Source organism: Antechinus flavipes, chromosome 3, assembly GCF_016432865.1.
Source record: "Antechinus flavipes isolate AdamAnt ecotype Samford, QLD, Australia chromosome 3, AdamAnt_v2, whole genome shotgun sequence".
Lineage (NCBI taxonomy): Eukaryota > Metazoa > Chordata > Mammalia > Dasyuromorphia > Dasyuridae > Antechinus > Antechinus flavipes.
This window is the reverse complement of record NC_067400.1, coordinates 626,333,598-626,357,749: the sequence shown is the minus strand read 5'-3', so window position 1 is coordinate 626,357,749 and position 24,152 is coordinate 626,333,598. Positions and strand designations below refer to the sequence as shown.

General features: G+C 39.9%; 1 protein-coding gene and 1 long non-coding RNA gene across 2 annotated transcripts in view; both read left to right on the top strand.

The window, feature by feature from the left end:
• The first annotated feature begins 2,235 nt into the window (after positions 1–2,235).
• On the top strand, positions 2,236–18,551 carry LOC127556642 (uncharacterized). The gene is made up of 3 exons (XR_007952486.1): positions 2,236–3,191; positions 4,820–4,915; positions 17,247–18,551. It is a non-coding gene; the product is annotated as an uncharacterized LOC127556642 (long non-coding RNA).
• A 2,337-nt stretch (positions 18,552–20,888) lies between these two features.
• LOC127557631 (uncharacterized) overlaps positions 20,889–24,152 on the top strand; it is a 113,001-nt gene continuing 109,737 nt past the window's right edge. The window contains exons 1-2 of the mRNA XM_051990943.1: positions 20,889–20,894; positions 22,008–22,251. Of these exons, the coding sequence (XP_051846903.1) occupies positions 20,889–20,894; positions 22,008–22,251 (250 nt within the window). The remainder of the gene's footprint in view (positions 20,895–22,007; positions 22,252–24,152) is intronic.

The following is a 24,152-nucleotide window of genomic DNA, read 5'->3' as shown; positions in this document are numbered from 1 at the left end:
AACTGGGAAAACATCTTCACAGTTAAAGGTTCTGATAAAGGCCTCATTTCCAAAATATAGAGAGAACTGACTCTAATTTATAAGAAATCAAGCCATTCTCCAATTGATAAATGGTCAAAGGATAGGAACAGACAATTTTCAGATGATGAAATTGAAACTATTACCACTCACATGAAAGAGTGTTCCAAATCATTATTGATCAGAGAAATGCAAATTAAGACAACTCTGAGATACCACTACACACCTGTCAGATTGGCTAAGATGACAGGAAAAAATAATGATGAATGTTGGAGGGGATGTGGGAAAACTGGGACACTGATGCATTGTTGGTGGAGTTGTGAACGAATCCAACCATTCTGGAGAGCAATCTGGAATTATGCCCAAAAAATTATCAAATTGTGCATACCCTTTGATCCAGCAGTGTTTCTATTGGGCTTATACCCCAAAGAGATACTAAAAAAGGGAAAGGGACCTGTATGTGCCAAAATGTTTGTAGCAGCCCTGTTTGTAGTGGCTAGAAGCTGGAAAATGAATGGATGCCCATCAATTGGAGAATGGCTGGGTAAATTGTGGTACATGAATGTTATGGAATATTATTGTTCTGTAAGAAATGACCAGCAGGATGAATACAGAGAGAACTGGAGAGACTTACATGAACTTATGCTGAGTGAAATGAGCAGAACCAGGAGGTCACTTTACACTTCAACAATGATATTGTATGAGGATGTATTCTGATGGAAGTGGATTTCTTTGACAAAGACTCAATTTCAATCGATAAATGTTGGACAGAAGCAGCTATACCCAAAGAAAGAACACTGGGAAACGAATGTGAACTATTTGTATTTTTTTTTCCTCCCAAGTTATTTTTACCTCCTGAATCCAATTCTCCCTGTGCAACAAGAGAACTGCTCGGTTCTGCAAACATATATTGTATCTAGGATATACTGCAACATATCTAACATATATAGGACTGTTTGCCATCTAGGGGAGGGGGTGGAGGGAGGGAGGGGAAAATTCGGAACAGAAGTGAGTTCAAGGGATAATGTTGTAAAAAAAATTACCCTGGCATGGATTATGTCAATATAAAGTTATTATAAAATAAAATAAAATAAAATATTAAAAAAAAAGAAAGAAAGTCCTGCTTCCCGAGAATTCTGGGCACCTGCCTCAAAGCTTGCTTTATTATAACAAACTGAAGAATGGAATATTTTTCTAATAGAGAAAGGAAAGAAAGTCCCGTCTCCTCCAGGATCTAGTACAAAATCCTCTGGTGTCCAAAGCCTTCATGCCCCGGCCCTTTACAAGTTCTGACACCTCTAAGATCCCCCTCTTAGAGTCCTACAGATCCTCCCTTCACCCTCATCTCTTCAATGCAATGACTTTCCTCCCTCTTATTCCTCCAATAAGACACTCCATCTCCTGACTCTGGACATTTCTACTGGTGTTCTCCATCTGTGCAATGTCTCCCTCCTCATCTCAGCCCTCTGGCTTTCTCCACGCCCCAGCTAAGATCCCCCCTGCTATAGTGAGCCTTCTTGATTCCCCTTAACTCTGGCAGCCATCACTTCTGCTAAGAGGCTGTGGGGGATGAGGGATAGACCCCCTTCCCCAAATTAGCTAATCAGAGACATCTTCAGGGACAAAGAGAGAGCTTATTTAGTCTCTGCAGGGAGAAATACCAGGAAGCATCCCAGGCCCTGCCATGTGCTGCACCCAACCAGCAGGACCAGAACCCTCGGTTAAATAGGGAAAGGCCCGAGTCCTTTCATCCCCATTGATGGTCACCAGTGTTGTCCTTCCTGTGGGTTATGTCACTTCCTGTAACTTCACTGGCTGAGGTCCTAACCTTCTGGCTCTGGGAATCCTGTGGATAACTTAATATTTTACACACACACACACACACACACACACACACACACACTCCCTCCAGAGTCTTGATTAGTCATTGGAATTCCAAGTCTTTCAGAGTTTATCTTTAGTGTTGTTGTTATTGTATAAATTGTTCCCTTAGTTCTGCTCATTTCAGTCTGTATCAGCTCATACATGATTTCTATTTCTCTGAAATCAATCCTTCTGTCATTTCTTGGGGCCCATTAATGTTACATAACATTTATATACCATAATTTGTTCTGCCTTTCTCCTGGAAAAATAGACATATTTAAAGCAGATAAATAAGAAAACTACATAATGCTTAAAGGCAATATATACAGGAAAATAATACTAATATTGTGTCGATATGCACTGATGATATTTATTTAAATATGACACAAAGGAAAATTTAACATTTCATAGGGAAACATACAACAAAACTACTGAGTTCATTTTTATCAACAAGTGTTGGAGTCCAGCTCGTGGAGTGAATTATGGGTGGGAAAACATACTGGGAGCCAGGCGAAAAAGTCCGGATTATGAACTCTTCAAAGTTTACTGATCAGAGAGACACATGTATTCTTCAAATGCTGATAGACTTGATATAAAGTACACTCTTGGAAGTTTCTAGAGTTTTTTCCTAACACACAAGATCTACTGAGATATAAATGATTACGCCTCAGATCTTGGTTAATTAGACAGAGATGCAAATAGTAAGATATACATCAGAGTAAAGTTTATCATACCATTGTCTCAAGTATCTTTCTCCCAAATGCCTTTGGTCTCTATTGTGGACTCTGTTTCTTGTCCTGAGTTCCAAAGTTTGCTTTTAATCCAACAAGTAGAGTTTGCATTTGGCTTCGGTAGATTATTAATTTATTATATTGACATTAGATTGCTATTTCAATAAGAAAAGGGAGTTTTGGTGAGCCAAGTTACTGTACGATTCAAGACCTGGAATGGATTCTTACCTCCTGGCCCTCTACAAACAAGTGGTAGCCCACGGGAGTGGTCTGATCAGTTCAGCTAAGCATTAAGGCCTTCCTGAATCTGAATATACTTAAAAGTTTGAGATTTCAGTCTTTTAAAAATACTCATTTTGGAATTCTCAGACTCTGAACACTGTAAGAATCGCTCTTTCTGTAACTGGCCGATGGTCCCCGGTTGAATGGGATTATGTTGGATGTATCAGGAGTCAATGACATTCAAGGATGTGGCGGTGGTGGACTTCACTTGGGAAGAATGGCGGCCCCTGGACCCTGCTCAGGGGAACTTATACAAAGAAGTGATGCTGGAGAATTATAGAAATCTCGTCTCCCTGGGTAAGGATAGCTCTTCTCTGTGATTTAGAATTTTCCCGTAGAGATGATGGAGGAGGGGGGATTGGAATTCTCAATTGCTGGAGCCTGTGGAGAGTTTCTTTAATACTTGGCTGACTCATTGGTGTTCACTAATGCTTGTAATACAATTGCTCTCTAGACCCTTTGAGATCAGGTGATTGGTTGCTTCTGTTTCTGTTCCCAGATGCTTTGTTTTGTACACCTGGAAATCACAGCTTTATAGTTCTGCCCCTGTGGCTGCAATTTCCTCCTTCATTGTTTCACTAGGTCAGAAATCTTTGGCTAAAACACCAGAGCAGAGTCCTGAAGATATAAAATGTTCTTTTTCCCTTATTCTTTTTTAAACCAAGTTTTACTGATATAATTTGGATTTTTCAGAATCATCATCGTTTTAGTTCATCATCAGTATCCCTTCACTATCCTTTCTAGAGAGTCATCCCCTATAGCAAACAATGTTTTTAAAGACAGAAAAAGAAGAGGAAAAAAAATAGCATAACTGGTGAATACACTGAAAAAGTCTAAAAATCTATGCAACGTATGAATGCTTATGTCATTTCAATTTTATTATTTGTGCTTCCAAAGAGAGCATGTTGTCCTTTCTTTATCAAGGATTAAGTCATATAAACCATTTTTCTTTTTGATTCTAATTTCACTCAATAATACATTTCCCAAATTTGCATGGAACAGAATTCTATAGAAGTCTTTTCTATTGTCCACTGGACTTTTCCTAGTCCATTTTTTCCTATTATGGAAAAAAACTTCAATATTTAAAATAACAACTTACATCCATACAGAGCAGTAAGGTTTATAAAACATTGTATATTTTACCTAGTTTGATCCTTACTGATATGAACTATCCTCCTGATCTTGGCCGAGGTGAACTTGGTTAGAGAAACCCTAAAATCTCAACCCCTCCTGACCTCTGGGAGGGGCCCCACCCTCCTGTCCTAGGGGAAACTCCCATACCACGCTTTCCATCTACAATTCAATTGGAGATCTTGGCCTAGGGCATAATCACCACCTTTTACTGAGTTGAAAATTAGTCCCTCACATTCATCTGGTGATCACTCCCCAGCTTCAGGCCCCCCAAACCCAATATAATAAAAGGCTGAACCCCAAACCTTTGCTAATTTCTATTCAGAAAAGCCCACTGACGAAGTTATATATATATATATATATAGCAATATATATATATATATATATATATATATATATATATATATATATATATATATATATTTTGCCACAAACCTAGCCGAATTGGGATTGTGAATTCTTTCACAAAGAACCTGCGGCACTGACTAGGGCATCTTTCATCCTCATTTCTTACACCTCATCACAATGTCCAGCACATAGTAGGAGCTTTATAAATATTTGTTAATTAATTGGTTTGAATGATTACAACAATCCTGTGGTAAGTAATGTTTTTTTCTCCCATTGTAAGTGACCAGCCAGAGTCTTTGAGGGGGCACTGACTTAGCTTAGTTACCATCAAGTAGAATTTGAAGCTAGCTCTTTGCTGCCTTCCAGGACAGCATTCTTCCTCCTTTACCACCCTCCCTCTCCTGGGAATTAAGCTTGGATTCTGAAGTATCTTTCCCCATGAACAGGGCTTCCTGTTTCCAAACCAGCTGTGATCTTCCATCTGGAGAGAGAAGAAGTCCCATAGGTACCGAAGGGTAGAGACTCAGGATTCCCACGTCTGGGTGAGTAGTGAGAAACAGGCAGCTGCCGGGCCTGCCCAGCCTTTCATTTGGAAAGCTCCTTTCGGATGTTGCGGGAGAGCTCTCCTCAGTCTCCCGGACCCCTCCCTCCTGAACTTGTCTCATGAGCTTCCTCCTTCAGGTCCTAGGGAGTCCTCCCTTCAAGTAACCAGTCACAGAACATTGTATGAGGAAGGGACGTCCTAACGTCCAGTCCTGTGGCTTAGAGGTGAATAAAGAGGCCTGAAGAATCGGCTCAGCCCCCCAAGGTCCCAAAGCTGACAAATGGCAGGACTGTGCTTTGAACCGCTGGTCATGATGCCTTGACTGACATCACTGACTGTTTCCCTTCTGTGCTTACCTCCACCTCAGAGGATGTTTTTCCTATTTACAGACAATAAGCCCTCTCTCTGTACCAGAGAGCACCTTTCTGGTATTTTCTTCCTACTCCTAAATCCTTATTCCCTTATTCCCACTTCATATTTTCTGTTCCTTCTGCTTTCAAATATATATGTTTAGCTTTCTCATATCTGTATCTGTCTAGATCTCTATATCTATAGATATATCTATAATATATCTATATTATGAATAATACATATTTCTATCTCTATCCCTAGATAGATGAAAATAGACATAGATATGGAGATGGATAGAAATCTTAAATCTTTGCTGTTTCACCTTTTGAACCTTCCCTTCATTGATAAATTCCTTAAACACATCATTTATATTCATCCCTCTCTCAACATAAAGTCCTGCAGTTGGAATTGGGGGAGGGGGGGGCCTAATCTATGGAAAATGCTTTTAAAGATCACCTTTAATTTGAGTAACAGTAATAACAATGGCCTAAATGTATGAATCTCCTGAAATTTAAAAGACATTCAAAAAACCCTACCCACGGATTGGGAAGGCAACTTCTTTTATTCTCCTTTAACTGCCTTTGTGCTATCAAGATTATTTTTCTCCTTGGAGCTTATTGTGGTCTAGGGTGTCAGATTTTGGTCTAAATCCTACTGCTGGACTGAAATAACATCTTGGACATCATCTGCCACAATAAACTACAAATAATATGATCTTTAATAAGGATAAATAAATAAACCAAGTCAGCTTCACAAGTCCAAGTTATGAGATGGGTAGGAAGCAGTTCACCTGAAACTAATGTTGGAGTTGTACCAAACTATACAATCCAGAAGGAGAAAACAGGGGTCAAGTGTCAGCCAAGAAGGCCAGGGTGCCCTTGGGCTCCATTTATAAAGATGCTGTGTTGTGTTCCTGGGGGCAGAGCCAAGGTGGGGGAGTGAAACCTAGAAAATGCTGGAGCCTCTGAACAGAGTCTGGAACAACAGAGCCTAAAAAGAGATGGTGTTATGCCACAGTTTTCTTTAACTGTCCTGACTCAGTTTCCCTGTCTCAGTTACCTTAACTGTTCTGTCTCTGACCCAGTAAAACTAAGGATTATTCACTCTCAGGTTGTAAATTAGCAAGATAAAAGAGTAGCTCTCCTGACTCTTTTATGGATTTACAATATTCCTTTAGAATATTCCAAGACCAACCCATGATATCTTTACTTCTTTGTCTCTGGAATTTTTAGGTTTTATGGCTTCCCCTCCCTGATAAAAAAACTTTCCCTCCCTTTCTCTTTGTCTCCAAAAATGTATTTAAGAAGTTGGGGTTCCTCCATTCATTGCTGGAGAATGGCATCTGGCAGCTGTATGCTGATGCTGGACGCTGGATTCTTTGGGTCCTCCAGCCCTGGGACCAATATGGATTCTTTGGTCCCAGTATACTTATCTCTGTCTGACTGGATAATCTGAGACGAGAGTCCTGTCCAGTCAATCTTACTCTCCCATTAATAAAAATATTAAAAACTCTCTAATCTCTCTCCTGCCTCAGTTTCTCCGGCATTACAATTTGGAGGTCCCACCGAGATAATAGAAACTGAGAACTGGATTAGAGATTAGAGACCTCTCCGTCTCCACCTAGGCCTGAGCGGGGCTCAGGACCTGGGTCTGTTCCTTGAGAAAAGCACTCTGCTACCCCAGAGCCTCCTAGGAAAAGGAAATGGTTCTTCAGCCTCAGTCCGGCCTACAGTGGACAACGAAATCGATTCGGCATTTGATTCGGCATTCGGGAGAGTAAGTCTGTCTGGTTTTGGTTCTGGTTCTGGTCTGTTCTGTTGTTGCAACCTGTGGTCTCAGAATAAATGCCGACGGGTTTACAAATTCTGAGACGGGTATTTTCTGGGACGCTGGAGAATATCCTCTGGGCATGTTTGTTTAATGTTGTAACTGTGTAGTCTGTGTCATATGTTCCATGTTCTGTGTGGTTTGTCTGTTATGTTGTTGGTTGGAAAACGTTGCAACTGTGCATAGTAAATTGGAGCTCCATGTTTGTTTGTGTGTGTCTGTGTTAAAAGTTAGCAAGCTTGTAAGAGATAAGGATTCAGCCTCTGTGTTGCAGGCTTAGAAAATGTCAAGAAGTTTGAAAAATCTTTCTCTCTCTCTCTCTCTCTGGCTGACTGCAGCAGCCTGTGAGAAAAAGGGAGAAAAGGGAGAGAAAGGAAGAAAAAAAGGAAAGGAAAAAATAGATTGAAAGGGATTTGAAAGTTCGGAAAGTTAAAAAATATATATATATAGAAGAGCAGGTGATTTAGGAAGGACTGATTTGTAGGGAAATTAGAGGTTTGCATGGTTTTAGGAAGGTGAAAGACTTTTGGGAGTAGGTGAAGAGGTGGGGGAAGGAGTCACCCACCCCCACTGCCTTCTGCTACTTTACCAAAGGAGCATCTGGGAAGGAAAGTTCTTTAAGGAGATTGTTTAAGTATGTAGTCATGGGGAAAGAGAAAGTTGGAAATGGGTGGATTTGGGAAGAAACCTGATATTGGGAAACTGATGGGTTAAATCTTGAAAGGATCCCCATGTAGGAAATTGAGTGGGGAACCTGAGGGAAGTTTTTTCTAGGGGGTCAGGAGTGGGGGAAGGATGGCCATATGGAATCTTCTCCGCCCCTCACCCCGCTGAATATGTTCCTGCCGTTTTCTTTTCTTAACTGATTACAGCCAGTGCAGCAAACTGTGATTTTTAAGGACATACTTTTAGGTAATTGAATATTTGTTTCTTCATAAAGTTTTTTTGGTTAAGAGATATGGTCGTAAATGTGATCCATACTTTGGTACGAATATTTCTAAGAGTTTAATTGCTATGTTAAAAAAAACCTTTTTGAATTCTTTTATGTGGAATTGGGTGTTTTGTATAAGTTTAAATTGATTGTATTGGGTCATCCTGAGGTTATTTAAAGGGCCTCTGAACATAATAGTTTTTTTCCTTTGTCCTTTTGAAAATGTTTGTTATGGACAATATGCAATTTGGGATGTTTTTCTATGTATTGGGTATGACTTATAAGGATATGATAAATAATTGTTTAAGATTTATCCGAAATTTGACATCTGTTATTGGAGTTTTTGGGCTTAGAGTTAATTAGTTAATGCTATTTGGGAGTTTTAAAGCTCCACCCTCTGACAGTTACTGGGACAATTGATTGATAAGCTGTTAAAACTCAACTGCTTATGTTATGTTATAGTTATGTTCTTGCATTTTTCCTTCTGTAACTGATCTCTCTCTGATCAGAGCAATGGTCAATAGAACTGTTAATGCAATTCAATTATGTCAAGCCTTGCTATTTTCAGTCTGGTCATATGTAATCATTGTATCCTAAATGCTTGGGCAACTTGAGTATTTCGCCTGGTCATCCGTCTGTTACTAGATTTTTGTGTTTTGTTTAAGGTTTCTACATAAGTGGACAATTAACAGGGGTCTGTAAGACTGTACCCATTTGCTTGGCTTGTAAAGCAAACTCATTTCCTCACATAGGAAACTGCTGGCCAATTTATTTTGGCCTCCTCGTATTTTGCAACAGTCTGGTGAACTGAGTCTTTCTATCTGAGACTGATCCAATCTTTATGTGTTAGATTTGTGTTTTTGTTTTAGATTTTGGTCAAATTACAGATATTGACTTGCTTCTGGAACCTGGATCAGCTTTGATCAGCCTTGATTGTCAGCATGACACACCCACTCTGCAAGGAATGAGAGCCTCCTGTCATTTCACAGCCTGAAGCAGCAGTTTTAAAAATGAGACCATGGACTGGACCCTGCATCGAGTGTACTTTGGACTGATATGAGGGACTTTGGGAATGGTTGATGACTGTTAAACCTTGCCTGGATCATCTATTACTGTGTGTTTTAAGATTTGATATGGATTTGTTAAAACTGTGTAATTATTGCTGTTATGTTTGAGGGCTTTTTAGGCCTTTTTAGGAAATGCTACTGTATTAGTCTGTTATGTATAGGGATTTTGATTTGCTCTTGGGATTTATATGGGGAATGGTCATTTGATAATTCCTTTCCGTGAGAAAAAAAAAGGGAGGTAGAGATAGAACATTGGGGAAACTGATATATTTTTTTTTCAAAATACCTGAAAGAATGGGAACCCCTAGCTCCTATTCACTTTGCCTTAGGCATTTCTGTCCCACCCCCTATCTCACTAGTTCAGATTGAATTTGGATGCTTTAGTTTTAGAATCCCTTATTTTGTTAAAAGTGCCCTGGCAGACTCAGTTTTGGGGATTATTTTTTTTAGAAAAGTTTTAGAAATCAGACACCTGTCGTGACACTGGCAGTCTCTGATCTATTTTTCCATTCCTGTAACCCCAGTTCATTAAGTATTTCAGCATTTCAAAGGACCTTGAAGTTTGGCTTGAGGCACCTAAAAAGTTTGGAGTTTGCCTGCCTTGATGGTCTAACTGTGCATAATCTGCTCAGAAATCTGTATTCTAATAGCAGTCCTGTTTCTCTGGGTGGGGACGGGTGGAGTACTACAAGCCTCATCCTTCCCCATGGAGAGGGCTGCCTCTCTGAATGGGCCTTGGACCCTGCTGCTTTGTAAGCAGAGACTGAGTTAAGTGCACAAATGACCAGACCTAACTGTCCGTCTCAAACTGGATTCTCTGGCTGAGATGGTGCTCCAGAACTGGAAAGGACCTGACATGCTTGCAACAAGGGAGCCTTTGTACAGCTGTTAACTCTGGGGTTATCAGGGAGAGACTTGCTCTTGCCATATGAGTCCTTACATTTTTTCTAGTTTTATTTTTGACTCATTTGCTTTACATAAGGTGGGTCAAAGACCTCCTGGGTATCTAGAGGAAGGTGCTAAGATTCAAAGGTTTGAATATTTAGGAGAAAGAGTGTGGAATGTTATGCCACAGTTTTCTTTAACTGTCCTGACTCAGTTTCCCTGTCTCAGTTACCTTAACTGTTCTGTCTCTGACCCAGTAAAACTAAGGATTATTCGCTCTCAGGTTGTAAATTAGCAAGATAAAAGAGTAGCTCTCCTGACTCTTTTATGGATTTACAATATTCCTTTAGAATATTCCAAGACCAACCCATGATATCTTTACTTCTTTGTCTCTGGAATTTTTAGGTTTTATGGCTTCCCCTCCCTGATAAAAAAACTTTCCCTCCCTTTCTCTTTGTCTCCAAAAATGTATTTAAGAAGTTGGGGTTCCTCCATTCATTGCTGGAGAATGGCATCTGGCAGCTGTATGCTGGACGCTGGATTCTTTGGGTCCTCCAGCCCTGGGACCAATATGGATTCTTTGGTCCCAGTATACTTATCTCTGTCTGACTGGATAATCTGAGACGAGAGTCCTGTCCAGTCAATCTTACTCTCCCATTAATAAAAATATTAAAAACTCTCTAATCTCTCTCCTGCCTCAGTTTCTCCGGCATTACAATGGAAGAAAACAGCCTTCCAGCTCAAGAGCGGTCAGAAGGTCTTCAAGAAAAGTCAGTCTCACTGGGGTGAAAAGCGTGCTCAGCCCAGCTCAGGTGTGCCCAGTGGGAGGGTCCTAATCCCAGCAGATGAACAACCAAGACTCTCAGTGACTCAGTAAATCAGTGGCAGAGCAGACCAGTGGAGAAGCCCCCAGACTCGCAGGAAGGCAAATTGCCAGCTTGGGAAACTAGGTAACCTCAGGTGGGACTAGGTCAGGCCACCTCTGCTGTGAGCAAGGCACCAAACACAAGGGGCTCCTGCGCTCAAAGCTGCACAGAAGGCTTGGGACCATCAGCTGGAGAAAGGCTGAATACGTGATGGCACATGAATGTTGTGGAATATTGTTGTTCTGAACAACAATAAAATCCACTAAAGAAAACAGTACCTTTAAAAGTATACTTAAATGGAAAAAGAGAAAAGAGATACAAAAACTAACTGAAGAAAATCATACATTAAAAATTAGAACTAGGCAATTGGAAGCTACTTGCTTTTTGAGACATCAAGAATCAGTCAAAGTAAAAAGAATGAAAAACTGGAAGAAAATGTAAACTACATTGGAAAAATAGCTGATCTGGAAAATAAATCTAGGAGAGACAATTGAAAATTTATTGAACTATCTGAAAAAATATTGACCTATTTGAACTCCATGACCAAAAAACGATCAGCAGGATGATTTCAGAGAGGGCTGGAGAGACTTACAGGAACTGATGCTGAGGGGAGTGAGTGGAACCAGGAGGTCGTTGTACAATACAACACAATATTATATGCTGATCAATTCTGACGGACATGGCTCTTTTCAATAATAAGATTCAGGCCAGTTCGAATGATCTTGTGATGAAGAGAGCCATCTATACCAGAGAGAGGGCTGTGGGAACTGAGGATGGATCACAACATAGTGTTCTCACTTCTTTTGTTGTTTTTTGCTTGAATGTTATTTTCTTTCTCATTTTTTTCCTTTTTGATCTGATTTTTCTTGTACAGCAAGATAATTGTATAAATATGTTTGCCTATATTGGATTTACATATATTCTTACCATGTTTAACATATATTGAATTACTTGCCATCTAGGGGAGAGGGTGAAGAGAAAGAGGAGGAAATTGGAACACAAGGTTTTGCAAGAGTCAGTGATGACAAATTATCCTTGCATATATTTTAAAAATAAAAAGCTTCAATAAAAATTAAAAAAAATAAATTACAAACCTAAAAAAAAGAGTTATCCTTATAGAAATCTTAAATTCATTTCTCTTCCAAGGGGTTTAAACTAAAGGATTGTGTTATGAAGCTGAGCAACCATTTAAAATTATGAGGAAGATGGAATTTAACAGAGGAAGGAGAATAGAACTTTATTTTTCCAAATACATATAAAGATAATTTTCAACATTCATTTTTGCAAGATATGTTCCAAATTTTTCTCCTTCCCTCCCTCTCTTACTTCCCCCTATATCAGAGCAGTCACTCTGATATAGCTTAAATATGTGCAATCCTTTTAAACATATTTCCATAATCCTACCAAGTCTTTATGAGTCACTGTGACTCCTCTGGGTTTAGGTTTTGGTTTTTGGTTTTGGAAGGTTTTTGGCATTGAAAGCTCTGTTGCATTTTCTATCGGGTGAATAAAAGCTTTATGTAATACAAAAAAAGAGAAGAAGAAGGAGAAGAAAGAAGAAGAGAAGGAAGAGGAAGAGGAGGAGGAGCAGCAGCAGCAGCAGCATGGAACAGCACTCCTGGCAACCTAGAGACAGAGCTTGTTTTAAAAGTCATGAAATAGAGGGAGGGAAAAAAAAAAAAGAAGAAGTAAGAAACAGGAAAAAACCTTGACACTGAATGCTACTACAGGGAAGACCAAAGCACCAATTCAAAAGAGGACAAAATGCTCACATGAGAAACCTCAAAGGGGAATAGAAATTGGTCTCAAGTCCAAAGAGCCTTCTTGGAAGAGCTCATAGAGGATTTTAAAAGTCAAAAGAGTTAAAGAGTTAAAAGAAAAGTAGAAGGAAAAAATGGAAAAAGAATGAGAAGTATGTAAGATAGTCAATAGTTTGGAAAAGGAAAGGCAAAAATTGATTGAAGAAAACAATTCCTTAAAAAATGCAAAAAAAAAAAAATCCACTAAAGAAAACAGTACCTTTAAAAGTATACTTAAATGGAAAAAGAGAAAAGAGATACAAAAACTAATTGAAGAAAATCATACATTAAAAATTAGAACTAGGCAATTGGAAGCTACTTGCTTTTTGAGACATCAAGAATCAGTCAAACTAAAAAGAATGAAAAACTGGAAGAAAATGTAAACTACATTGGAAAAATAGCTGATCTGGAAAATAAATCTAGGAGAGACAATTGAAAATTTATTGAACTATCTGAAAGAATATTAAACTATTTGAACTCCATGACCAAAAAAGAAACCAGGATTGCAGTCTTCCAGAGATCATCAAGGAAAACTGTCCCGATATGTATACTAGTAACAGAGGGCAAAATAGTCATTGAAATCAGATAGGAAAGAGGTCCCACAAAGAAAACTCCAAGAAATATCACTGCATAAACTCCACAAAAAATAGTGCAGTCTGCAAGAAAACAACAATTCAAGTATTCAGGAGTCACAGTCAGGATTATCCAGGATTTGGCAGCATTTACAATAAAGAATCAGAGGGCTTGGATAGACTATATTAAGGAAGGCAGAAGATTTTGGATTATAACCAATAATCAACTACCCGGTGAGACTGAGCAAAATCTTTCAGGGAAAGAAGTAAATCTTCAATGAAGTAGGGGACTTTTCAATCATTTCTATTGAACAGACCACAATTAGACAGAAAATTTGGTCTTCAAATACAGGACTCCAACATAAAAAGGTAAACTGGAAAGAAAAAAAACAAATCACGTTAAATGGAAAAATGATACTGGTAAATCTTGAGAACTGTATCTTTTACCAGGGCAGTTAGAGAGGGCATACATAGACAGAGGGTGTGGGTATAAATTGACTCTGATATGATGATATTAAAGAAAAAGACGAGGGGTAGAAAAAGATTGTACTGGAAGAAGAAAAAGGGGGAGGAAATGAGGTAAATTATATCACATGGAGAAGCACAAAAGGCCTATTATAGTAGAGGGGGGAAAAGACAGGGAGATGAGCATTGTCTGAATCTTACTCTCATCAATTTTAGCTCAAAGAGAATAATATATAACTCAGTTGAGTATAGAAATTTATCTTACCCTATAGGGAAGTAAGAGGAGAAAGAGGAAAGAAAAGGGAGGGACTGGATAAAAGGCAGGGCAGAAACACAAGAAGAAAGGGGTAAGAGAAAGGAGGAGGGGTGATAGAAGAGAAGGCAGAGACAGGGAGGGGTTGATCAGAAACAAAACACTACTAAGGGAGGGGGATAGGGTGGAAAGAGGAAAAAAGTATATACACAAAGGAGAAAATAGGATGGAGGGAAATAGATGGCTTGTAATCATAACTGTGAATGTAAATGGAATAAATTCTGCCATAAAACTGAAGTTGATAGCAGAGTGAATTAAAAACCAGAATCCTACAGTATGTTGTTTATAAGAAACACATTTGAAACAGAGATATACACAGAGTAAAGATAATAGGTTGCAGCAGAATATATTATGCCAGGAAAAGCCAAAAGAAAAAAAAAAGACCAATTTCCCTAATGAATGTTGATGCAAAAATCTTATATAAGATATTGACAAAAAGATTACAGCAATTTATCGCCAGGATAATAAGCTATGACCAAATGGAATTTGTACCAGGAATGCAGGGCTCGTTAAATATAAGGAAAATTATTAGCATAATTGGCCACATCAATAACAAAACTAACAAATCATATGATAATCTCAAAGCTTTTGATAAAATACATCCATTCCTATTAAGAATACTAGAGTGCATAGGAATAAATGGAGTTTCTCTTTAAATAACAAGCAGTCTCTATTCAAAATCATCAGCAACATTATTTATAATGAGGAGAAGCACTGCGGAAAGGTCAGGGGTGAAAGAAGACTGCTCATTATCATCACTATTATTTAATGTTATGCTAGAAATGTTGGTTTGAGATGGAAGGAATTAGAGTAGGCGATGAGACAACAAAACTATCGCTTTTTGCAGATGATATGATGGTATACTTAAAGAATCAAGGAAAAACTATTTGAAACAATGAACAACTTTAGCAAAATTATAGGTATAAAATAAACTCATACAATCGGCATTTCTATATGTTACCAACAAAACCCAGCAGCAAAGATAGAAACAACTGTAGACAAAATGAAATATTTGAGTGTCTATCTGCCAAGACAAACCCAGTAACTATATCAACATAATTACAAAACACTTCACACAAATAAAATCAAATCTAAACAATTGGAAAAATATCAGTTGCTCATGCGTAGGCTCGAAATTTTATCTCAGTTAGTCTACTTATTCAGTACCATACTGATCAAACTGCCAAAAAAAATTATTTTATAGAGCTAAAAAAAATATCAAAATTCATCTGGAAAAAGATGTTATGTCCAGGAACATAGGGAAGTGATAGTCCCAGTAAACTTTGCCCTTAGCAGAACTTAACTATCATCCAGTTTGTTTGGAAAGATATCAAGAATCACATTTCCTGTAAGATTTGAAGAGTTTATGACCAAACAAGAGATGGAAGGTCCACGGGAGGCAAAATGGAAATTTTTGATGATATAAAATTTAAAAGTTTTTGCACAAACAACAGTATAGCTAAAATGAGAGGAAAAGCAGGAAACTGGGTGAATATCTTTGTAGCAAGTTTCTCTGATAAAGGTCTCATTTCTCAGATATGTAAGCAACTACCCCAAAGTTAAAGAATAAGAGCCGTTTCTCAATTGATAAAGGATCGAGGGATATGAATAGGCAGTTTTCAGAAAGAAATCAAAGGTATCAATAGTCATATAAAAATATTCTAAACAACTGATAATTAGAAAAATACAAAATAAAACAATTCTGAGGTACCAGAGGTTGGCTGAGATGACAGAAAAGGATGGCAAATGCTTGAGAAGATATGGAAAAATAGGGATACTAATACCCTGTGGGTGTATGAGCTAGTCCAATCATTCTGGAAAGTAATTTGAAACTAAGCCCCCAAAACTATTAAACAGCAAATCCTTTGACCTAGCAAACTGCTACCAGATCTATATCCCGAAGAGATTAAAGAAAAGAGAAGGTACCCATATAGGCACAATAATATTTATAGCAGCTTTTCTTGTGAAAGCAAAGAATTAGACATTGAGGTGGCAAGGCCCCTCAATTGGGGAAGGGTTGTGGTTGAGGAACAAGTTGTGGTTCATGAATGAGGTATAATATTATTGTGCTATAAGAAAAGATGAAAGGGATGGTTTCACTAAAACCTGGGAAGACAAGAATTGATACAAAATGAATTGAGTTGAATGAGAACAATTTACAATATTTACAGATACTTACAATATCTGTTTATGATAATATTGTAAAGATAATCATCTGTAAAAGATATGTAAAAGACTATAAAATAATTCTGCTTTGAATGTAACTTTGGCTTGGCACTGTTTCAAAGAACTCATGATGAAAAATTCTTATCTGTCTCCAGATAGATTCAGTGTAGACTGAAGCTTATTTTTTTCTTTTCCCCTCAAAATATGACTAATGTGAAAATTAGTTTTACATTAATTCATATTCTACTTGCTTTTACATTTCTTGCCTTCTCACTTAGGGAGAGGATATGGACTGAAAATAAAATAAAATTGAATAAAAAAACAAGCAAAATTGTCTGTCTTGAGAAATACTAGGTGCCCCCTTCAAGCAAATGGTGGCGACAACTTGTCAGGTCTGTTATAGAGGGCATCCTTTTATAGAGATGGTAGAGACCAACTGGCTTCTAGGTTCCCCTTTAGCCCCCAAATTTTATGATACATGGTGAGGAAATTCAAAAACTTCTCATATTTTCTTTGGTATCATTAGGTCATTATAATCAGTTCCAATTGTGGCATCTTCATCATTATTATTGGCTTTTGTTATCTTTCTCAAAGCATAGGATTGAGGTAAAACATTAGAGTTATTTTGATGTTTCCTTTATTAATATTTTGGAATGAGATTGTTTTTGGTCCATGATGGATTTTATTAATCCACATTTTCTTTTTTTACTGCTTCTAAGTCATTTATCAGTTTGTAGAACTTTGGTAAAAATCAGTTTCATGGTTACCAGTCTCTAGTTTCTAGGACCAAACTTTTCTCTTTTTTGAAAATTGTGTTATTTAAGTAAAAATTACTAATATTTACTTGCCATTTACAGTTTTGTAATCTACTTAGTACTTGATATCTAAAACTCTTTAAAGCAGGTAGGTGCTCTTGTTATTTCATTATATTATCTCAAGCATCAAATTATACCTAATTATATCCACTCTACCCAGAATGTTATTCATGTTACTTGTGAGTAGAAATAGAAACTAGAATTATTCTAATAGCTTACTTTCTGCCAGCATAAAGAATAGTGAAGATTGATCCTTTTTTTTTTTCTTTCAGAGTTCCTTAGTCAAGCGACCATGTATGAAGCAATGAAGTCAACTCCAAAGAATGATATTTCTCTGGAAAAATCATGTAAAAAGAAACTTAAGACAGATGGTCCCTGGGATAACAAAGAGGGAGAAACCTGGGAGTGTGATATTAGACTACAGCAACAGAGGAGTAACCAGGAAAGACAATCCAGGAAACAGACGATTGTATGCAAAAAAAGTTTGTGCTAAGGTTAATTCTAATGAATCTTGTGTATTTGGAGGTTTCAGTTTGGGGTCAAACCTTATTCCACAAGAGAAAATTCATAAAGTAAAAAGGTTTTAGAAATGTGGCTCATATGGAAAGCATTTCAAAAAATATATAGATCCCAGAAAATATGATAAGACTCTTTTCCAGGAAGAAGCTTTGCAGGAAGGAAGTCATTAAGTTACCCTTCAGACCTTATTCAACCTCATCGAAAACATACTAAAGGAAAACCATACAAATGTGAGAAAGCCTCCAGCAATAGTAAATCTCATACAAATTGTCAGAAAATTCATCTTGGACAGAAAACCTATGGATGCTATGAATGTGGGAAATCTTCTAGCTGCAGGAACTATATTACTATACATCAAAGAATTCATACTGGGGAGAAACCCTTTAAATGCAAGGAATGTGGTGAATCTTTTCCCTGGCATAGACAGCTTACTGAACATAAGAGAATTCATACTGGAACAAAGAAGCCCTTTGAATGTAATCAATGTGGTAAAGTCTAAGTTCTGACCTTACTCAACATGAGAAAATTCATACCGGAGAGAAACCCTTCGAATGTTATGCATGTGGGGAATCTTTTACCTGGCCTTCACAACTTACTGAACTGAACACCAGAGAATTCATACTGGAGCAAAGAAACCCTTTGAATGCAATCAGTGTGGGAAAGCTTTCAATCGAAGTGCACACCTTATTGTACACCAGAGAACACATACTGGAGAAAAACCCTTTGACTGTTATGCATATGGGAAATCTTTCAGTCGTAGTGAAAACCTTACTCGACATGAGAGAATTCATACCAGAGAGAAATCCTTTGAGTGCAAACAATGTGGGAAAAACTTTAGTTGCAGAAGTGATGTTAAAATACATCAGAAAATTCACACTGGAGAAAATTACCTTTTTAATGTAATGAATACGGCGGGTCCTTTTATCTAGCATACTTAATTTATTAAACAGGATGTAGACAACTCATTTGATTGTAGTAAATGTGGGAGGTCTTTTAGCTACAGAATATGGTTTACTGTAAATAAAGATTTGTACCAAATATTAAGTTTTTAAATGTAACCAGTATAGAAAGATCTTTAACTGCTCCTGTTTCCTTGCTTGCTTGAGAATATCCACACAAATGAGAATATTAGCATTGTGAGTAATTCAGTGTCCTAAGATCATGGATTTAGGGCTGGATGTGACTTTAGAGTAGGATTATGGACCTTTTTGGAAATGTGATGAAGCCTATGGATCTCTTTTCAGAATAATGTTTTGAATGTATAAAATGAAATACATAAGATTACAAGGAAACTATATTCAAATAGTTATCAAAAGTTACAGACCCAGGTTTAGAACCTCTGCTTTTTAAGTCCAATCCCTTTATTTACAAATGATGACCCACAAAATTGAAATGAGCTGTGTGAGGTTACATATGAATTAAGTGACAGAGATATGATTTGAAAAGAATTCCTCTGGCTCTTGATCCAGTGCTTTTCCTCCTCCTCCTGTGTTGTCCATTTATTTTCATCTGAATCTGACCAGTTAACTCTTTTACCACATCACTTCATCCTACTTTTGCATAAAAGTTTTCATTAAAAGAACCCATCATTGCATTTAATAGGTCCTTCCAATTGTAGGCATTTCTGTTCTGCAGTTTTTCTTTATTTCAAGCTTTAATCTCTTTCTAGAGAGTTCATTACTCCTACAATGTTTTGCAAATAAACCCTGAGAGCAAAATGATTTTGTTGACTTGCAACATACCTTAAAAGGTTTTTTTTTACATTTTTAAATTTTAAAAAATATGCAGCAATCCTCCTTTTGCTATAGTGACTTGTTTTACACAATTTGGCATTGCAGTTATAAGACTTTGACCCATTCTTTAATCCATCATGAAACTATTCTTTTTCACATTGGAGATCAACCATACCTATAATGAATATTTTCCCAAGCCTACCATTATTTAAGTATTATTTAAGTTATATGAATTCCCAGATGATTTGAAACAGGTTTATCTCCATCTTTTGGGAGAAATATATTAATCTTATATTTTGCATGATCCCAGATATTATATTCAATCTCCATTTGAGAATTCTGTAATTCTAGAACTGTTCTGCTTCTCAGTGTATTAATATATTTATCAGGGTTCATCATTCTCAGTAGGTTATAATTCTAAGTGTTCTAGAAATTGTAATGATGGGTATCTCACAGGATTACCTGGACTTATTCAGAAAATGGTTTGGCAAGTTGTGCTTTATGAATGTAATAGAATACTATTGTTCTCTAAGAAATGATGAGCAGGCAAATTTCAGAAAAGCCTGGATACATGAAGTGCTACTGAGTAAAGAGAGCCCAATCAGGAGAACATTGTACGCAGTGTGATGATAAACTATGATGGATTTAGCTCTTCTCAGGAATACATTGATCCAAGATAGTTCCAAAAGACTCGTGATTGAAAAGGCTATCTATATCTAGAGAAAGAACTATGGATTCTGAATACAGATTGAAGTACACTATTTTCACTTTTTTTTCCCCTTCCTTATGGTTTTCCTTTTTATTTTGATTCTTCCTATAGCCGACTGCTTATTATCTTGGGGAAGGGTAGGACAGGAGGAGGAAGGAAATTTGGAACTCAAAAATCTTACAATATTGAATGTTGAGAATTATCTTTACCTGTAATTAGAAAAAAATAAAATACCATTCAGTGTAATTGTCTTGGATCATCGTATTCCTGAGTAGAACTAAGTCATTCATAGTTGATTATTGCCCAATTTTGCTATTACTGTGTTTTCCTTGGCATCAGTTCTTACCAGCCTTTCCAGGTTTTTCTGATATGTCTGCTCATCATTTATTGGAGATTCTTAAGGAGAGTCTGGAGGACTACTTGTAGGTCATGTTAGAAAGGATTCTTTTGTGAGCTGGATTTTATGACTGCCAAGGTCTCTCCCCAGTCTCAGAGGAGATGTCTGAGCTCTCTGGGCCTCAGGTTCAGTGGAGCTGGACTGATTGATTAGACTCTGAGTTCTTCTAGCTCTTTGACTCTATGAACCTTTCAGCATTAGTCTTTTGGATAAATTTGGATAAACATAATTATGTGTATTTACCATGTAGGAATTTTTCCAAGTCACTGGTAAAAAAAAGTTGAGTAGCACAGACCTAAGGATCTGCCCTTTGTGAACATTAGAGCCTCCATTTAAGTTGACACAATTATGAGCCAATGGAATCCATCTTGAAGAAAGGGTTCCTTTAGTTAATTTACTGGGGATCCTAAATTCCTTGATGAAAAATGATAGGGAGCCTTTATTCAGCCCTGAAAGAAACGGTGGCTTTTAAAGATGCAAAGGTCTGGTATTGTCGGCCTGAGGGGGCTCCCACAAGGGCAACACTCCGGGGAAGGGACCATGGGCAACTGTCAATATGAAGGTAACTCCCGGGAGAGGCTGGCCATATCGTACTCATGTTTTCTCCACCTCACTACAGGTGGGCGTGGTCCATGAGGAGGAATGGCCACGTTGCCTTTGGTTCTCTGCCCCTGACCTTGGTATATTCTTCTCCATCCCTGTTACTGTGCATCACAGAACGGACTGTGGCCGGCCTTCACATCCCCCCGACTGCACTTTTAAAAGGCTTACGCTCCAGTGACACTCTAGGTGTCCCAGAGAGCCGGGAGAGGCCCTGGTGGCCATCTGGCAGATGAGGGTACGCGGAAGGTCCCATCTGTCCACAAGTCTGGGATGACCACCAGTCCCGTGACATTTGGCTTTTATCCGCATTGCGGGGTACCTCTTAATAGTAATCGTAGATTTAGTGCTTCAAGGTTTGCAAAGTGCTTTACATATGAGATCCCATTTGATTCTCACAAAGTTCCTATGCCCCCCATTTTGCAGGGGAAGAAACTGAGGCAGAGAGCAGTTAAATGCGTGCCGGGGTCGGAAGAGCAATAACGTCTGATGTGGTGTTGCACAAGAACGGGAAACATACAAATAAAAGTGACTTTGGGCGGCCCTAACACCATGGGGAACCGGAGAGCCCCCTCCCCAATATCCCTCTTTGCAGGGCTCTGCCTGACTTGCAGATCTAGGCATGCGCAAAGACGCTCTCGACCACTGAACTACCTTTCCTAGAAAATTTCAGGGAGACAGTCTTTGTTAGGGTTTGGGCTCGAATGGTAGCGGGAAATGTCCGAGCTCTCGAAAGGACTTGTGCCTCCCTAGCTGTCTTTCTCCCTTAGCTTGGGACCACAGGGCGAGGGGTAGGTGAGTGTGGGGGCAGCTCCCAGGCGTCCTGCCCCCGCCTTCTGCCAGAGCCCAGACTAGAGCAGAGACCGTGGAGGCTCCGCCTCCTCCCCGTTCTCTTCCCTCTGCCTCCCACCTTCATTTCTCCACCCCTTTCCCCTCCTCTTCTTCCTTTCTCTTTCCTTTTCTACTGGGCGGGTTGGTTTCTATCTTTCCCCCAAACCGAAACTGAAAGCGCTCCCTCTGGTTCTCCGCAGGACCAGTTAACGCCCCGGCAATGGGCGTCTCCTCCTCCTCCTAGGCTGCCCTCCCCGATTTCCGCATCCTCCTCACGTCATCCTCCACCCCCGCGTACTGCGGCCCTGGTCTGCGTCAATTAAAGTCACTGGCTGCCCTGGGCTCACTGACGTCACCGCGCCGCCCCCGCTCCCTCCTAGCTCTGTGCTGCGGCTTGTGTCCCTACGCAGCTGTCTGGCAGACTGGGAGCGGCTGGCCCCCTCCATCGGGCACGGCCGAGTCAGGCCCCATTCCCTTTCCCAAACTGTGTCAGTCCGAGCTCTCGGTGTCTGCGCAGTTCCCCAGGCTCGGGGGCCTTGATTCCTCCCTCGCACATGCGCAGATCTGACTGCGCCATTTCTTGGTTCCGGGACCTGCAGGTTCCAGTGTACAATACGCCAGAATCTACAAGTCTATAAACCTTGTCGGCTTCTTACGCCTCACCTCCTCCCACGTACACTTTGATCCCGGCCATCAGCATCCTGGCTGTGCTAGGGATGAGACCCTCCATCTTGTGCCAAGGGCGCTGTCCCTCCACCCCTCCCCCCAAGTCCTAGCGGAAATGCAGTCTTTTTACCGGAAGCGCCCATAGATTCTTCTACTGCCTTATTCCCTGTGATGTCGTATAATTAATTCATTGTTGGTCCTTAGTTCTTTACATTTTATGTATCCCATTAGACCGAGCTCCTCCAGGGTGGGGACTGGCGTTTGCCTCAGTGCACACAGTGGGTGCTTAATAAAAAAAAAAAAATCAACTTCCCCTCCTTTTTTCTTTGCTGTCTTCCCTTCCTCTTCCATTTCACCTCTTCCCTCCATCTCTTCTTTCCCTTCGTTTCCACTAACTTTACTTCCTCCCTTTCTCTTCCCTTTTTCTTCTTACTCATCCCCCATTTCCTGTCATTCTTCTGCCTCTTTTCCTCCTCCCCTTCCATTTCTCTCTACCTTTTCTCCTCCTCTCCCCTTCTTCCTCCCCCTTTTTCCTCCCCTCCTCCTCCTTCCCTAGAGTTCCTTTCTTCCTTCTCTTTCTCTTCCATTCCTCTCTTCCTGTTCTCTCCTCCATTCCCCTCTCTCCTTTCCCTCTTCCCTTAGGCTCTCTCTGCCTCCTCTCCCCTCTCCCATTATTCCCTTCCTTTTCTCTGCCCCTTTCCCACCCTCCCTGCCATGCCAGGGGCCAGCCCAGCAGCTCTATCTAAGTCTCCCTAGGGTTCTAGAAGGGCTCTGGCCTGGCACACCTTGGGGCCACAAGAAGTGGGCATTTGGGTCTCTGGACATTGTTCAATGGGGCTGCCTTTGCCAGCCCCTCCTCCAGCAAACTGTCAGTGGAGTCAGGGGCTTCCTGCAAAGAACTCCAGATGTGGCGACTGGGGCCTCCTGGCTCTGCCATTTGCTGCCTGTACCTGCCTCAATAGCTTGCCTTTTGGGGCCTCCATTTTTTCCTCTTTAAGTTTCGAATCTGGGTGCTCCTGTTGCAGATACATAGGCATTTCCCATTGGCCCCCTTCTTGGTTCTGAGGTGTTGGTGATGGCCCTTTCCTGGTATGCTGGGGAAAGGGGGCACGGGAAGCCTTTGTCTTCTGCTCTCAGCTCCCTTCATGGGCATTTCTAATGCCTCCCGACTCTAACCCTAACCCTAACCCTAAATGCCTCCCGACTCCCGACTCCCGCCTCCCGCCTCCCGCCTCCCGACTCCCTAACCCTAAATGCCTCCCGACTCTAACCCTAAATGCCTCCCGACTCTAACCCTAAATGCGCGCCTCCCGACTCCCGACTCCCGATTCTGCCTCCCGACTCTAACCCTAACCCTAACCCTAAATGCCCGCCTCCCGACTCTGCCTCCCGACTCTAACCCTAACCCTAACCCTAACCCTAACCCTAAATGCCTCCCGACTCTAACCCTAACCCTAAATGCCTCCCGACTCCCGCCTCCCGACTCCCGACTCTAACCCTAACCCTAACCCTAAATTCGCGCCTCCCGCCTCCCGACTCTAACCCTAACCCTAAATGCGCCTCCCGCCTCCCGACTCTAACCCTAACCCTAACCCTAACCCTAAATGCCTCCCGACTCTAACCCTAACCCTAAATGCGCGCTGCCTCCCGACTCTAACCCTAAATGCCTCCCGACTCCCGACTCTGCCTCCCGACTCCCGACTCCCGACTCTAACCCTAACCC